General features: G+C 37.8%; 2 protein-coding genes and 1 long non-coding RNA gene across 6 annotated transcripts in view; 2 read left to right on the plus strand and 1 right to left on the minus strand.

The window, feature by feature from the left end:
- Positions 1–16104, plus strand: part of LOC115742215 (scarecrow-like protein 3) — a 31358-nt gene that overhangs the window by 3914 nt on the left and 11340 nt on the right. The window lies entirely within an intron of this gene.
- Positions 1454–15843, minus strand: LOC125314969. The gene is made up of 4 exons (XR_007198307.1): positions 15826–15843; positions 6652–6655; positions 2138–2245; positions 1454–2037 (listed from the first exon to the last, which is right to left on the minus strand). It is a non-coding gene; the product is annotated as an uncharacterized LOC125314969 (long non-coding RNA).
- On the plus strand, positions 5927–13953 carry LOC115742214 (crossover junction endonuclease MUS81). 3 transcript variants are annotated; one of them, XM_030676352.2, is made up of 15 exons: positions 5927–6287; positions 6423–6511; positions 6815–6893; positions 6970–7056; positions 7141–7266; positions 7913–8138; positions 8950–9151; positions 9271–9413; positions 9818–9966; positions 10454–10511; positions 11100–11258; positions 11881–11960; positions 12521–12758; positions 13135–13221; positions 13738–13953. In XM_030676352.2, the coding sequence occupies exons 1-15, from the start codon at positions 6094–6096 to the stop codon at positions 13840–13842; spliced, it is 2022 nt and encodes a 673-aa protein (XP_030532212.1). In that variant the 5' UTR covers positions 5927–6093; the 3' UTR covers positions 13843–13953. The 3 variants fall into 3 exon arrangements, with proteins under 3 accessions (XP_030532212.1, XP_048134489.1, XP_048134490.1); XM_048278532.1 differs by having other exon boundaries at positions 9271–9398; XM_048278533.1 differs by lacking the exons at positions 13135–13221; positions 13738–13953 and having other exon boundaries at positions 12535–12688.

Raw genomic sequence — 16104 nt, forward strand, 5'->3', positions numbered from 1 at the left:
TTTCTCGTGGGATCTTTCCTTCTAACTGAATCCGAAAGGTTTTTGATGGAGAAAGTTCGCCACGAATTAAAAATTGAGGATGAGAAAGTGAACGATCGAGGCCGCGGAGCGAACAAACGAGCAAGCAAAAGAGCGAGCGAGCCTCAACCTCGTGGAGTGAGCAAATGAATGATCGAGGCCGCGGAGTGAACGAACAAGTGACCCTCGACCCCCCGGACCGAGCGAGCGAACGAGCGAGTATTCGCTCCGCGGCCTCGATCGTTCATTCGCTCGCTCGTTAACGTAGACCATTATATTATATAGGAATTTCATTAATATTTTGTCCATTCTAGAGAACAAATTGAATGATAAAAAAATGATTAAAAGAAAATAAAAAAAAAGAAATTAAAAAAATGATTAAAAAAGAAAACCATAAAAAAAAAATTAAAATAAAGAAAAGGTTGAGTGCTTGCTCGGCAGTATGACTGCCGAGCAAACATAAATTTTTTTTAAAAAAAGTACTCCCTCCTCCCGCTCGGCAATCAAACTGCCGAGCGAGAATAAAAAATTTTAAAAAAAATATGCGCTCCGTTGATTCGGCAATAAGACTGCCTAGCGGGCAATGTTTTTTCGCTTTTTTGGGCCGCTCGGCAGTGTGACTGCCGAGTGAGGGACCGCTCGGCATCAAGATCGCCGAGCGGCACCTGATTTGGTAATTATTATTATTTTTCAACTTGATTTGGAAAAAAGCCCACGCAAAGACGCCGATCAAGGAAAATGGAGGAGAAGGGACTAACAGAACAGAATCGAGTATTGAGTTTCATTCATCAGAGCCACGCAAATTTGAACGAGTACATAGTTCATCCGTGCAATTGCCTAATTATTTGACCTTTCAAAGCCATTGCATTGGAGGACAAGACAGATAAGCCAATGACGAAAACCACTGATGATGGAAATTCCCAAAATCCGTAGCATCACGAATCCAAACATCGGAGAATTTAACGGGTGTTGAGGACCCGTAGGCTGGAGAGACAAGATGATAAATATAAGCTGAAACGATAGTGTTCCGTGCAGACTTGTCAAGCCCAAGCCTTACCATCATGGCTAATAGTATAAGCTTGAAGTAGCTTGAAACAAGGATTGCAAGAAAGAGTAAAGTCCCTGTGCCTACGTGGTTAGGAAACTAAATGCATATCAAAATCTCAAACAAAGAACATATTAATAAGGGTAAAGTGCAAGTTTCAAGTAGAAAAAGAGAGTACCTAATGCATGCCATGGCCAAATACAACATACTAGCTTTCTCTACATCCTTGGATAATATTACAAAGTTTGAAAGGAGTAAATGTTATACTTAACAATTGTCAATCCAATCAAATGAGGAAAAAAGATTTCTTCATGTCTTTTTAACACTACATCGAGGACCGGTAGCCTTTTGCCGTGTACCCTGTGGCCACAATACAAGAAAAACTTCTGGTCGATCCACTGAACTACACATCTTCAATGGGCTAAGTTCATATAAACAAAAGTAACCGTGTGCCTTAAATAGAAAGTGGATTGATTTTACAGCAGCAGTGGAAGTGTTTTACTGTTGACTGTTGGCTAGGTGAAGCATACAAAACAAACATCGAAGTTCACCTGGAGAATCCAACTGGTATCGTGAAAGAGTTTCTCGTCATGAGCAGAAGGAGATAACAAAGGAAAAAGTTCCCAAGAAAGACATCCGCCAATATCAGCAGCTTTGACAATGCCGCTTGTTAAGATCTCGAAACAACTCAAAAACTAATCTCTCCATCTAACATGGGTTATTAAAAGGACCTTTACACACGTCCACGTAAAAGAGCCGACGCTCATTGACGAATACCCCCCTTCCTGAGCCATTTCCAGCAGCAGACACCTGTTTTGAGTCGCCAAGGCACTTTGTTCTTTGTATGCATAGGTCATGGACAAAGATACTAAACACATTACGAGGAACAATCTCGTTAATGATTAAAATCTTCAAGAAGAAAAGATACAAGCATCCAAAGCAAGAAAGGCCAAGGATGATTTCCACAACAGGCCCTGCCAAGTCCATCAAAAGAATTCCAAACCCATGTCAATGAAATGATTTCAATTGCACAAAGAACAAGAAACCAGAGGTAGTAAAAGCAGGTGGATGTACCTTGCACTCCCCTGTTTCTTGTTTGAGTACATTATAAAGGAAATGTCTATATGCTTTTGGCTTGTGCAGAATCAGATCAATCAGCAGAAGCTAACCACACAGAAACCTCTAACTTCACTCATTTCACATAGACTAATGGTCTGTTTGATGACATTTCTGTTTCCAAAAAAGTGATTTGGATTAGAATCATTTTTTTTTTTTTAATTCTGTTACCTTGATGAGTTTTAAAGAATCGGAACGCGTTTGGTAGCTGCATAAAATTTTTGTTATGAGAAAATTATCAAATAATTACATAATCACATTTGATGACTTTCCTTAGACCCCACATTTGCGATCCTCTTACACCATAACATCTTTTTGGCCAAAATAAGGATGCTTCAAATTTGTTCCTTAGAAGGATAATACGCTAAAATTGTTATTTTTCCATGCTTGAGGCTATGCATATGCCAATGATGAAAGATGTGACTATGATTATCTTTTATTAGTCAAAATGAATAAATTTCATATCCGCCATATAAGTGGCTCGGTTTTACCCTTGAATACCATGTAGATGGTCATTGATGCATGCGGCAACAAATCAAGCAGAGCTTAGAAAAAATCGAAAGGCAAAATCACCAAAAATAGGATTGTCTAGTTGAATGGGCCCATTTCCTACTTTTTGAGGTTTTTTTGGGAATTTTCGGGACTTTTCGAAATGATTTGCTCATGAGGAGAAAAATCATCATTCGAGAGAAATCCGAAGGCAAAATTGTCAAAAATAGGATTGGCCAGTTGAAATGACCATTCTCCTAATTTTTGAGATTTTTTTTTTGAAAATTTTGGAGGTTTTTCTAATTTTTTTCAATTTTTTAGAATTTTTTTAGAATTTTCCTTTTTTTGGATTTTTAATTTTTTTTATTAATTTTCTAAATTTTTATTAAAAAATTTATTCGGACTGGGTTAGGTTGACCCGGCCCACGCCTCGCGGGCGCCCGACAAAAGTGAGAGAAGACTATCGTTGCCTTTTTTATTCTCAAATGTGTTCTTTTTTTTTAGAACTAACTTTTTTTTGTTCTTATTTTTTGTCCAAAAGTATTTTCGGGAGCAGAATCAAAATCAAAATCATTTACATTACCAAATATGCTTATGATTCTTTTTTGTTCCGACGAATCAAAATCAAAATCATTTGCGTTACCAAACATGCTTCTGATTCTTTTTTGTTCCGACGAACGGAATCAGAACGTAAACGTTACCAAACATGCCTTAAGAAACCGAAATTAGAGCCTAATCTAAATTGATTTTTACATTTCGTTTTTTTATTCAAAATCTCGCCACTCATACACTTCGAATTTTTTTCTAAATTAGTCGCATATATTTTTTGCAAAACATCTTTGGACTTAACTAATATATTAAACTTTGACAAAAAATAAATAATTACTTTTTTCCTTTTAAGCTTCAGGTTAAGCTGCAATAACACACCTTAATAATCGAAATAGAGCATCGGAAGCGCGCGTGCGCGCGCACACACACACACATATATTATACATACAACTTAGAAAAAAACACAAATTAGGAGCTTGAAGTAATTTTTTTGTTTTTACATTATGTTATATTACTTTTTGTAATTTTTTTCTTTCTTATTATTTTTATTTTTCTTCCTCCCTCCACCGTGACTGATTGGCGAGGGCCACCGACTAGCCTCAAGCTTGTCGGCCTTCGGTAGTCGCCAAGGGTCGGCAATCGACGGAGCAAGAAAATAAGAAAATAAGAACAAATAAAAGACAAAAATTTATATTTCGTAGAATTTATTACATATAAATATAAAATATGTTAAATATAAAAATAATATAAGATATTAAAAAATTAGAGACAAACAATTTTGAAAAGTGTTTTCACCTTTTTAGGGCGCGCATGGCAATACTCCTACTTCATAAATCAACTTCTGGCCATAAGTTGATTTTTCTATTTCTACTCGTAAGTAGAAGTTGATTTTTCTACTTCAGCCCCAAAAGTTGATTTTTCATTAAAGAAATTCATTTGGCAACGGTTGAAAATTTTTACTTCTGATATACTTTTAACACAATATCTTCTATGAAAAATTATTGTCGGTGGCTGAAAAATTTCTACTTCATTTTTAAAATTTTCAAATTCTTTTAAAAATAATAATATTTTTTAATTATTAAAAATAAAAAAATATATTATTTCTTTGTTTGATGTGAAAAATAATTTCAATCTCATAATTTTATTTGAATCAAACAAAAAAAATAGAATCTTTCAATTTTTTGTTTTTTTATATTACATTTTATTTTTAATTTTTAATTTTTTTATTTCCTTTTATTTTCCTTTTTCTACCTCCCACCATCGCGATTGACCGGCGGCACCCACTAGCAAGCCTCGAGCTTGCCGGCTTCCGGCCGTCGTCGAGGCCCGGCGATCGGCGGAGTAAAAAAAAAGGAAAAAGAAAAAAAGAACAAATAAAAGACAAAAAGTTATATTTCATTAAGTAAATAACATATAAAATATAGAACGTATTAACTATAAAAATATTATAAAATGATAAAATATTAAAAATTTGAGAAGAGCAATTTCAGGAAGTGTTTTCACTTTTTTAGATTTAAGAATTCATTTTTCTAATTTTATGCATAAATTTTTTGTTGATTGGAAGGTGTTTTACGTTGACTAAGTTATTTTCAGCGAATCAAACGAGTGAAAGTACGGAAAATTATGTCCCATAAAACATTTCATTAAAACAAATGTACCCTTAGAAATTTTCTACTCCACATCAATACTCTACAAAACTATAGGTGACATAAATTTCACCCCCAGTTAGCTCGGTACACACCATAAAAATGAGGTGACAAAAGTACTCTCGTGAGTCCTTCACCTCTTTCTCTATCACTCGACCCGCTCGGACTAGCCTCTCAATAGCATGACGCAGCCATTGTTAGCCTTCACACAGTATTGCCGTCATACATCATTCGACGGTTGCCTCTACCCCAGCTCGCAAGGGCATATGCCTCTGCCCACGGCCACCGCCCTTCGCCGCTTTTAGCTCCAAGCGCATGCCATCATGCTCACTAGAATTGAGGCTGATTGAGGTGATTAATATCAGATCGACCTAGGAGTGAGGTCTTGGCGATAACTTGCAATACCGAGCATAGGGCGGTGCAAGTAAAGAGAGGGAGAGATGGAGGAGAGTGAAAGAATATATCGAAATCCATTGAAAACCCAATTAGGGTAACTAGTGACTTGTGGCCTGGGGCGAAAATAATAGTGTTGGTCACGGCGATTTGGTCAGCCAATTTGCACGTGACGACGTGATATAGCTGTGGTATTGTGATGAACAAAACGTGGTGCTAGTGGGGAAAGTGGACCTATAAATAATTCGAGTATTCAAAAGACAGCTTTTAAAGGAGATCATAAATTTTCCACATAGATTTAAGATGAGTGAAAAAAATAGGCAAAAAATGGATCAATTCTTAGATACAGATCTCCTTGAAATGGTTTGTTGTAAAATGATTCGCGCATTCCGCCCATCATTAGTTCAAGCTCTAGTCAGAATGTTTGGGTGTTTTTGTCATTCTACTTTGTTAGGACGTGGATGTAGCCAATAAAACGATGGAATTAGACATTTTTTGGGCCCAATGAGTTTTAGTGGTTTAGTTCCTCTGAAGTTTTAATTAACCTGGCAACGGGTCCAATTATAACCTGATTTCGACCCGTCGACCCTGACCCGAGTCCGCAGATCCATCCCGATTCCAGATTCGCGAAACCCGAATAGACCCGACCCAGAGTCACTGGGTAGAGAAGAGAAGTGAGGAGGCCTTTCAATCTTTTCGAATTAACCGCTATTTCTCTTCGACTCTTTCTCAGGCCAAGCGAGAGAGCGTCCTCGTCACGAAGAGCTCCTCTTCGCAACGCCGATCGGAAAATCGGAATACCCGTCGTCGTCGTCGAATGCTGCGGGGACCTCTCGAATGGAGGACCAGACCGGAGCTGTGTGTCCGTCGAACGAAGGACTCGTACATTTCATGTTGCAGAAGAAGCTTGAGCTCTCGCAGGCCCCCAAGGGCTTGTCGGAGAATGTAGAGGCCACTCTTGCCAGGGCGATTCACAATATTTCCCAGTCCCAGTCGCCGATAAACTCCCTCAAAGAGTTGTCCCAATTGAAGTGAGTTTTCACATCTCTCGGAGAGTCTCAATTGTGATAGAATCACCTTACCGAAGCATCCTGGACATTGTAAATACGTTCGAAAGTTCGAGTGCGATGTTTACTTGTGCATTTAATGTGGGCATTTTGAATCAGGGGCGTTGGGAAGTGGATTCTGAAGCTCGTGCGACGATATTTTGAGAATGATTCGCCCAATTCTGAAAATGAAGACTTGACGACCAAGGGTACTATCAGTTCCTTCTATTTCTGATTTTATGGCAGATTTGTTCTCGACTCATTTTCTTCTCGTTTCAATCTTAAAGTGCAGTGTAATGTTACTTGAAGTTATGTGTCGCTGTAAGATGTAGCAATTCTCATTAGGAACTGAGCTGTCCATATATTGGCATCGTCTGGGTAGTCTGAATGCATTCTTCTTGTACTAAAACTCTATATTTTACTTAGCATAGTGATCAAAAGTGATTTATGTCGATCGAGATGTTGAATTCATTGGTTATCTCCAAGAAATGAGTAAGATCTTTTTGTCGCAGGTAAGAATGCCAAAGCAACCAAGCGTTATCTTCCGAAAAAGAATTCCGTTGCCTACACATTGCTGATTACTCTTTATAGGTAGAGAATATCTTGTCTTCTCAGCTTTATGTTTGTAGTGACTGCAAATTTAATTTGTAAGTTGGTTATTCTTCAGGGGAACCTCAAATGGGAATGAATACATGCGCAAGCAAGAACTTATTGATGCAGCTGAAGCTAGTGGACTTTCTCGGGTACCAATTGTGTAGGTCATTTGTTCATCAAATTTCCTTTTTCTATGAATTGGGAGTTAACAGTTCATTCTGTAACCACATCACTCTATTCTTAGTCCAGAAAAAGGAAAAGGGAAACCTGGTCAATTTGGAAGTTCTCCAAGGGAATGGTACAGTGGATGGAGCTGCATGAAGACACTAATAACAAAGGGATTAGTTATGAAATCTAGCTCTCCAGCAAAGTATAGCACTTCTTTTGTTTTGCAATTTCATTATGTCTTTTGCAAAGATCTGTTTATTCTTGTACTTTCTTTTATTGGTTTGCAGCCTTTTAGAATGTTGGATGATCTATCCTTCATTGCAGTCCCATGTGTAACTTCTCAGCACATTTATATTTGAATGATTAGTAAAATTCAATCTGCTATTAACCATTCAAAGCTATCTTTGTTGTTGAAATGAAATGATGATGGGGATTTTGGTGCTTCTGTTTCCAGTGGACTATGTAAATGTAGTCAATTTCTGATACTAGTGATTATTCAACCATAGAGCAACCAGGTGAAAAGTATACTTGAATGACTGCCTATGTCCACAATGGCTAAGGCATCTTACTTTTTATAAAAAATTGCATTTCATTGAGTAAGAAATATAGATGAAGGTGCACTAGTTGAAATGAGAATCTGCTATTTTCATTGATTGGAGTAACTCCTAAACAGATAGATGTAGAAGCATCTAGATTAATGACTTTGCAGATCATGTTCTCTCATTCGTCTGTTAGTAGCCTGCCAGACGGTTAATTAATTAGTTGAGGGATCCAAATCTGGCCAGATATTTATCATGTGATAGCTTTGTGTTTGGCTCAGTGGTTGATGAGAGTTTGTCCATAAACAGATACATGCTTTCTCAGGAAGGCAAGGATGCCGCACGAGACTGTCTGCTGAGGTCTGGTTTGGCGGAGTCAGCTCACTCCGACGAAGGATCTCTTGACCTGGACATGGTCAAAGGGGTGAATCTGGAGACTGCGAGCCTTGAATCTTCTGAAGATTTGACAGTCCAACCTATTTGCGGGAGAAAGCGGCAAAACCCACCTGATATTCCCCCTCAAACTCTTGAGAGAGTAAATTATTTCTTCTTAATATTGCTTAATTTAAGTAAATTACAGAGTGGACATATGTCAGATGCCACGATGAACGAGCACATGCACAAACAGTTCATGCATATGGTCTTTCAGCTGTTGATCATTCAGCGGTCATCAATTAATTTTGAGCTGCTCTTGGGCTTTTTCATGGTGATTTATTAGTTCTAGATTTGTTTTGACTTCTTGCTATGACGTACCTGAAATGCGGTGCTCTCGTATTTTTTTTTTTTTTTTTAATGTTTTTCAAATTTGTTGAGAGTGAGAATTTTCTAGGTACTGTCAAAACCTTACTCATGCTATTACTGCAAATTTTTGTCTCCTTGGGATGTTTATGGGTCTGTGTAGTTGTATCTCCTTTTACACTTATGATGTAGAATGCAACGTATGGTGACTTTGGCTTGAATGGTCTTACTAAGTGAGTGCTTGTCTTCATGTTCTTGGTATGGGATGGCAGTTCAGCCATGTACTTTCTATGAAAATTGTCGATCTTGTGTCTGTAATGACGAAATTGGAAAAAAAAATTTCCATGTCCTCCAACATTTTAGTTGGAGAAGCTGTGTTATAGACAAGGCTGTAAAATGACCAAAAAACTGTTCATACATTATTCTCATGAACAATGTCATTCACGACATGAGGTGAGGAGACATTCTCATTTTGCTGAAGTCGATGCCCACACTGTTGTGAATCCCCGAATTATAAAAACGACCTTTATAGTATGAAGGTAGCATTGTTTGCAGATGGAAGCTTCACATTTTTGTCGAATATGTAATATTGTATTTTCATCCTCCAGTTTTTGGGCATGGGATATGCGAAGGAGCAAGTTCTTCATGCTGTTGCTGAAGTTTCAAAAACTTCTGATGGGAGCGATATTTCAGCTCTATGGCCAGCAATTCTATGTCAACTCAAAGAGGATCAAGTGTACGGTTGTTCCATCTCAACCACATTTTCCATGAAACGTTGTTCAACTTCAACCAGATCTGCAGTGGCACATGGTAATCACTTTCTCTGAAATTACACTGATGATAATTTTAATGATTTACCACATATATCGCCATACAGTTCTGGATTATGAACATTCTTAGTGTTGAATTTCTTGTTTTTCTAAAATCAGGTCAAGTATACATTGAAGGAAGTCAGAGTACAAGGGAGGAGCTTGTCTGTGATGACCTAACCAAGACAAAATACACCTTCACTAATGCATCACAGAGCTCTTTTACCGTGAAACCTTGCTCCTCAAATGTATGTTTGTACTGGGTAATAGAATCACATCTTTTCATGAATTTGCAATCTATGATTGTATTTTCAAAAAAAATTCTAGAGAAATTACTTCTCTTCGTGTATTCCCTTTTACCAAATGATGTTGACCCACCCTTGGTCTGGGTCTCCGATATGCTTCGTTTCTATTTTTTGTGATACCATGATAAGGACAGGACCTATATTAGTTGAGTTAAATATCTGACGTTCTTTTTTAGGTTTCTAAGATGAGAATGATACTGCAAGGTTGTTGCAACTTTTTATTTGTTTATCCCTCTTTTGCGTCTCCATCAATATAAGATGTCAGGTTTAGCACTTTTGATTGGATATATTTTCCCACAAATATTTGTAGGTCAGTTGGTGGTGATACAAATTTTTATTTTCTTTTGCACCTGAATTCTTAGGATTATCCGGCGAGTGGATCAGGCTTTGTAAGTTTGGAGGGCGGTATGAATGTTTTAAGCAAGCCGCCTCTGAATTTCGGAGAGAGGTTTCAGGATGTATATGAAGTGATCTTAATATTGGATGACCGAGAGCAGTTTGCTACTCGCGGGTCAGTAAGTTTTGAGTTTGATTCTCCTATTTATCGTGCCCTCTCCTCTTTGGCAAGCTTGTTGCTATGCATTTTGCTTTGCTTTTTTTAAAGGATTTTACGTGTCTATTATTTTGGTAGATGCATATTAACATTTATTTTGATGGCATTTTGAGCAACTTCTGGGGTTCTTAGAGTTGGTTAACAGTGTTGTTTCCGTGAATTTCTATATTTGCAGCATATGGAATACTTTATTTGGTGAGATGATGGATTCTTATAGTATGAGTTGTCCAAAAGTAGTCACCATTAGTAGAATCTATCAGATAATTCCCAGTGGTTGGTTGTGTTGAGGAAATTTCACACCGAAATATACTTTTGCACACAAATTTTCTGCTCTTGCCAAACATAAGTTATTTTCTCAATTTCTGGCTTCAAAATGTGGTACTTTTCCATTGGGTCTATCATTAATGTTAGGCTATTGATTGATGTGCTATCGTAATATTGCCAGGTCACGTTCTCAGAGAATAATTGACAACATTTGCAGCCAATTTAGCATCAAAGTAGAGGTTGGTGCTCATGAGTAAACAGCCGCTTTCGCAAGAGAAACACTTTGTACTCTTTATTTGTGAGGTTTGTCGGTAGAATAATATGGTTTTCATGTGTTTTTTTTTGGATGATCTCATTTATGTGCAATCAGGAATAACCTCTTCTGCTGGCTTTATTTCCATGGTGCATGTCTGAAATTATGTTCTTGATCTTGGAATTGTGCAAACAACACTCAACTAGTGGTCATATTGATAGTATAGTCTGCCCCAATGCTTTAGAAAAATTGAAGTGAAGGCCTTTCATGTAGGAGTCATATTGTGCAGATGAAGGGCGTTCCACCTGTGATGTGTGATAGTATGAGTTAGTGCTTGTTCTTCAGGAATATCAACACAATGAGTAAAAAAAGTGTGCCAATGATAACGTCTTATATTTTGTGTAAATGCTGTGAAAGAGTCCAATCCAAAAATTTAAGCTATTAGGTGGAGGGAGACTACATGCATGAGGCCTAGATAGATTCCATTGGCAAGCGATATTGGATAGTTTAACAGGTCCGTGCTCTTGAACTTGTCTGACTGCCCTTGTATTGCTTTCACCAAAATTATTTGCAGGTCAGGCGGCTGCCAGTAGGAGACGGAATCTGGATAGCTCGTCATAAATATAATGATTCTGAATATGTTCTTGATTTTATAGTAGAGAGAAAGAAGGTTGAGGATTTGCGTTCTTCTATCAGAGATAATCGCTATAAGGATCAGAAATTGAAGCTTCTGGTACTTACAGTTTCAGTTATTTAAATCATCAAGTAACCGTGTAAATCCCTGACTGAATTTTTAGCTGTGCATTTGCATGTTATAATTTGTTTTTCCTGTCTAATAATGTCACTGATAGTCACCTGCAGAGTTGTCATTTCTTAGGTTGTTTTGACGGTCTTTTACCAAAATTTTCACTATGTGGCGTGAAGTTACCTCGAATTCCTTGTCTTATCTTGATTTGGTGACTTGGCAGTGTAGGCAAAGCATTCTTTCATGTTTTGACATGTAGAAGCAATTAGGACAAACAGATGCTGTCCAGTGTTCATAGGAGAAAATTTTTTGCTATTGATATTGGTATCAATTGTTTGTAAAAACTGTAAAGAATTTCTCACCAAAGTTGATCAGCTAATGTGATTAAAATAAGCAGGAGAGCAAAGCTTAGTAAGAGAACTTAGGTTCCCTCCGAATTTACCTGACGTCCAGTATAGGTGTGACCCACCATGTTTCTGTTCTGTTGGAGGAAACTGATGAAATCCTAGCTTCAAAATCAGATGATAATCCCATTGGCGTGTACTGTGTATTTGCTTTTTGATGTGATCATCGATGGTTAAACTGACACTGGGTCTTACATATGTTTTAGAGGTGTGGGCTCAAGAAGCTGATTTACCTTGTGGAAGGTGATCCAAATCATTGTGAAGCTGCCGAAAGCATCAAGACAGCGTAAGTAATGATAGACTAGAAAGTGGGAAAAAGGGAAGGATAGATTTTAAGAGAATGCACGATGAAGAAGATAAGGATAGACTAAGGAATGACAAAGTGGAGCAGAACGGTTGTGAAATGCCTCTTAGATTTCCTTCTTTTATTTTGTTGTTTTCCCTGAAGTTTCTAGGGCATGGATAAATGTAGTTTCCTTGCATCTTATTTACAAATTGCGAAATCCTTTATATGCAGACAAGTTTGCAAGATGGAAAGTTCTCGAAATGAGTGAAAAGTTCTGTGATATAATCATTTGCCAATTTCCTTGTGAAGTAAAATAATACAGTTGCATAGATGCCTGGGGCATATGATATGTGATTTTTCTGTATAATATATAAGAAATTTCTGTGCAACTATTGTGAGCTTGGTGTAATTGCTGGTTTAGTGGATTTTCATTATGTGGAGGATGTTCTTTTTTTTGGCGCTTTCCTACTGCAGGTTTCCTATTCTTGTATTGATGACTTATTGTCCGATCAGTTAATAATGAGTTTTTCTTAAACTGTAAGTAATTTTATCACACGCAGTTGTTTCACGACAGAAATTCTGGAGGGTTTTGACGTGCAGAGAACAAGCGGTCTAGCTGGTACACTTAAGAACTATGGTCATCTGACTCAAGCGATTATTCATTATTACACATTACAATTGCAACGTGACCAGTCCAAATGCACTGGGGTTTGCCCACCTTTCGATGAATTTATAAAAAGATGCCAAGATGTGGAGAAAATGACTGTGAGTGATGTCTTTGCGATCCAACTCATGCAGGTACTTGCTCTTTTCATAGTAAGTGATAGATTTGGTTATATTTTAAAACGTTGAAATATTACTACGAAGTTTCTGTTAACAATTAAGGGAGATCTTTCTGTTGCTCGGGAGTTATATTTAGGTTTTTTGGATGGAATTGTGTTTCTCTTTCCTTCTATCAGATTATTATCTTTCCGGATAAATGTTGAGCTCTATGACCTTTACTCTGGAATCTGCTTTTCCTAAACATGTTCTTTTTTTGACCGAGAAACTCTTTGAAGTATTAATAGTGGATTTGGGTGTCCAGTGTCCTAATGATTCTTATGTCTAATGGCTGGAATTGTTGATAAAATCTGCCACAATTGGATGATCAAATTATGTGAGATTGTGTGTTCAGGTTCCACAAGTGACTGAAGAAGCTGCTATAGCTGTTATTGACATGTACCCAACACTTCTCTCTCTTGCCCGTGCCTATGCTCTTCTGGTGAGTGCTGATGTATGAGAAGTTATTTCGGATTCACATTGTGAAAATAATAATACATGATTTACAAGAATGGCAGCTCTCGCCTGTGTAAAACATGTTAATAATCTTCAAGTTATATAGTTTAGAAAGCGCAGATAAAAACTATATTAACTTGTATGACAGGAATAGGATATGATAGTTCAAAGGTCACAGTTACCATTGTAGGACTGAAGAAGCTTCCATAGCCATTCCTGCATTTCTTCGACACTTCTGGTCCTATGATGCATTGGTTCCTGTGCTTGACATGTTGCCAACCAGTCTATCTCTTGCCCATGTCTATTCTGTCCAATGAGTGCACAGTTCTTGGCTTTTTTTCGTGATAGAGTTGGCTTCTCTAAATGCAAAACATGCAAAGAGTGACATAGCATCTCATGTGATTGAAGCAATGTTCTCCTCATGCAATTGAAACAGAACAGTTCTTTGATATGTTTTCTTTCACTATAATCCTGATTACTTGTCTGTTCCATATTTGGGAAGGATGGTGACCTATGTGCCCAAGAGGAAATGCTAATGAAGCAGACCAACAATGTTGTCAGCAAGCTTGCCAGTAAAAACATCTTCCGATTGGTATGGGGTGATTGATTTTTGTTACCTCTTAAACCTTGACGATATGATGCTGCTCAGCGCATCTACACCGGGAAAAAAGGGGACATTGTGAATGAAAAAAAACTTTTTGTAGTAACGCTTTGGGCATTAGGACATTAATATGAATTTTAGTCAAGTGCTCTCGAGGGCAGGAGTATGCCTACTTTGTTGGATAGTGATCAATTGAATGTTCGTTAACATGTGGCATAGCTGTTGGACACGACATGCTGTGGGGTCGATCTAAATCTGGAACTCGGCTTTGACTCGGTTTCACAACCTAGCATCTTGAAGTTTTCACTAAGGACTGGTCCCTGGAAACTGAGAGCTGACATAGCTGAAGGCGAGACATCTGCCTCTTAAGTCTCTCATGTCTTGGTCAAATGCTAAAATGATGGCATGGCTTGCTTGTTTGGAGCTAAATATGAGTTCGCAGAGTTATGTTTCAGAAGATTTATCTACGGGACCACCTGTTCCAAGATCAATAGATGCTCTGGAGCGCACAGGTTAGTTTTAAGTTCTAAAGAATGAAAGGGAATTCAAACACGGTGGTAATCCATTTTGCATCTTTTTCATCCATCTGACTATAGTCAAGTCTTCACCTCAACTGTAAATTGTTTTGCATTACTTGTATCTCAAGCCCACGTCACTGCACACACTTTATCTCCTAGAAAGTGTCGGTTTCCTCGTCAATCCTTCGTAGTCTGTGCAGCAAGACAAAACGCGAACTTGATGCAACCAAGTAGCAGGCCGAATTGGCAGGACTGCAGTGAAAGTTACATTAGAAAAATGGTGTTTTACTTTGTATCTTTGCAGCTTGTGGTCCATGTTAACTCTCTTGGGTTTTTCACTGTCATATACTTAGGGTCCGTTTGTTTGAAGGAAAATAATTTCCGGAAAATTATTTTGTCTTTATGGTATTTAGATGAGGGGAAAACTATGTGATATACAAAATAGTGTTTTCCTTGAACAACGAGCTAAAAATTAACCGTTTTCCTTGAAAATGATTTGATCATGAGATTTTAGTTAAAATAAACGTACCACTATTACAAATTTAACGGTCGCTGCAATGGTTGCACAGGTTGTACCACCGCAGTTTTTGTGTTCAGTAGTTCCTAATCCTACTTTTCTTGTAATGACTGCCACTGGTTGTGCTACGTAGACCTCAGCAGAAAAACATTGTTGACTTGATGAGTTCATTAGCTGCCCGCAAACACAAGTCAAGATCTAAACAAGACCCTCGCAGAATCCTAGCCATCTTAAGGTAGTTGGTCTCATAAGCAAAAATAGCAATTCCGTATCGTTATCCATCCTTTAGAGTTGTGGGAGCACGCCGAAAGCAACTGCATGTGGTTATTGTTGCCCGCTTATCTTCTATGAACCACCATTGGTTAGAGGGCTTTTGGAAATTTACTAACGGGTGGGACCCGCAATGGACACGTGTCCATTTCCTCCGTATGGAGTGTCTCATTGATGACTTGGCAAAACTAGCCTACCAAATATTTTCTCGTATGAATGTTTTAAGCAAACCGCCTCTGAATTTCGAAGAGAGATTTCAAGATGCATATGAAGTAATCTTAATATTAGATGATCAAGAGCAATTTGTTACTCGCTGGTCAGTAAGTTTCAAGTTTGATTCTCCTCACTGTCTTCCTCTCTCCTGTTTGGCAAGTTCGTACCATGCATTTTGCTCTACCATTTTCTTTAGTAGGATTTTGCATGTCTATTACTTTGGTAGATGCATATTAACATTTATTTTGATGGCAATTCGAGCAACTTCTGGGGTTCTTACAGTCTGTCAACAGTGTTGTTTCCATCATTTTCAGTATGTGCAGTCAATGGGATACTTTATATGGTGCGGTGATGGATGGGATACTTTATTTTGTGAGGTGATGGATTCTCATGGGACTAACTGTACAAAAGTAGTCAAACGTTAGTAGAATGTATCAGATGATTCCAAGTGGTTGGTCGTGTTGAGGAAACTTCACATTCAAATATACTTTTGCACACAAATTTTCGGCTCTTGCCAAACACAGGTTATTTTCTTAATTTCTGGCTCCACAAATGTGGTACTTTTCCATTGAGTCTATCATTAATGTCAAGCTATCGGTCGATGCTTCTATCTTGATATTGCCAGGTCCGGAGAATAATTGATGACATTTGCAGCCAATTTAACATCAAAGTATAGGTTGGAGCTCATGAGTAATCCACCGCTTTCGCAAGACAGAACACTTGTTTTATTCTTTCTATGCGAGGAATATC

The sequence above is a fragment of the Rhodamnia argentea genome, chromosome 5 (assembly GCF_020921035.1).
Source record: "Rhodamnia argentea isolate NSW1041297 chromosome 5, ASM2092103v1, whole genome shotgun sequence".
Taxonomy (NCBI): Eukaryota; Viridiplantae; Streptophyta; class Magnoliopsida; order Myrtales; family Myrtaceae; genus Rhodamnia; species Rhodamnia argentea.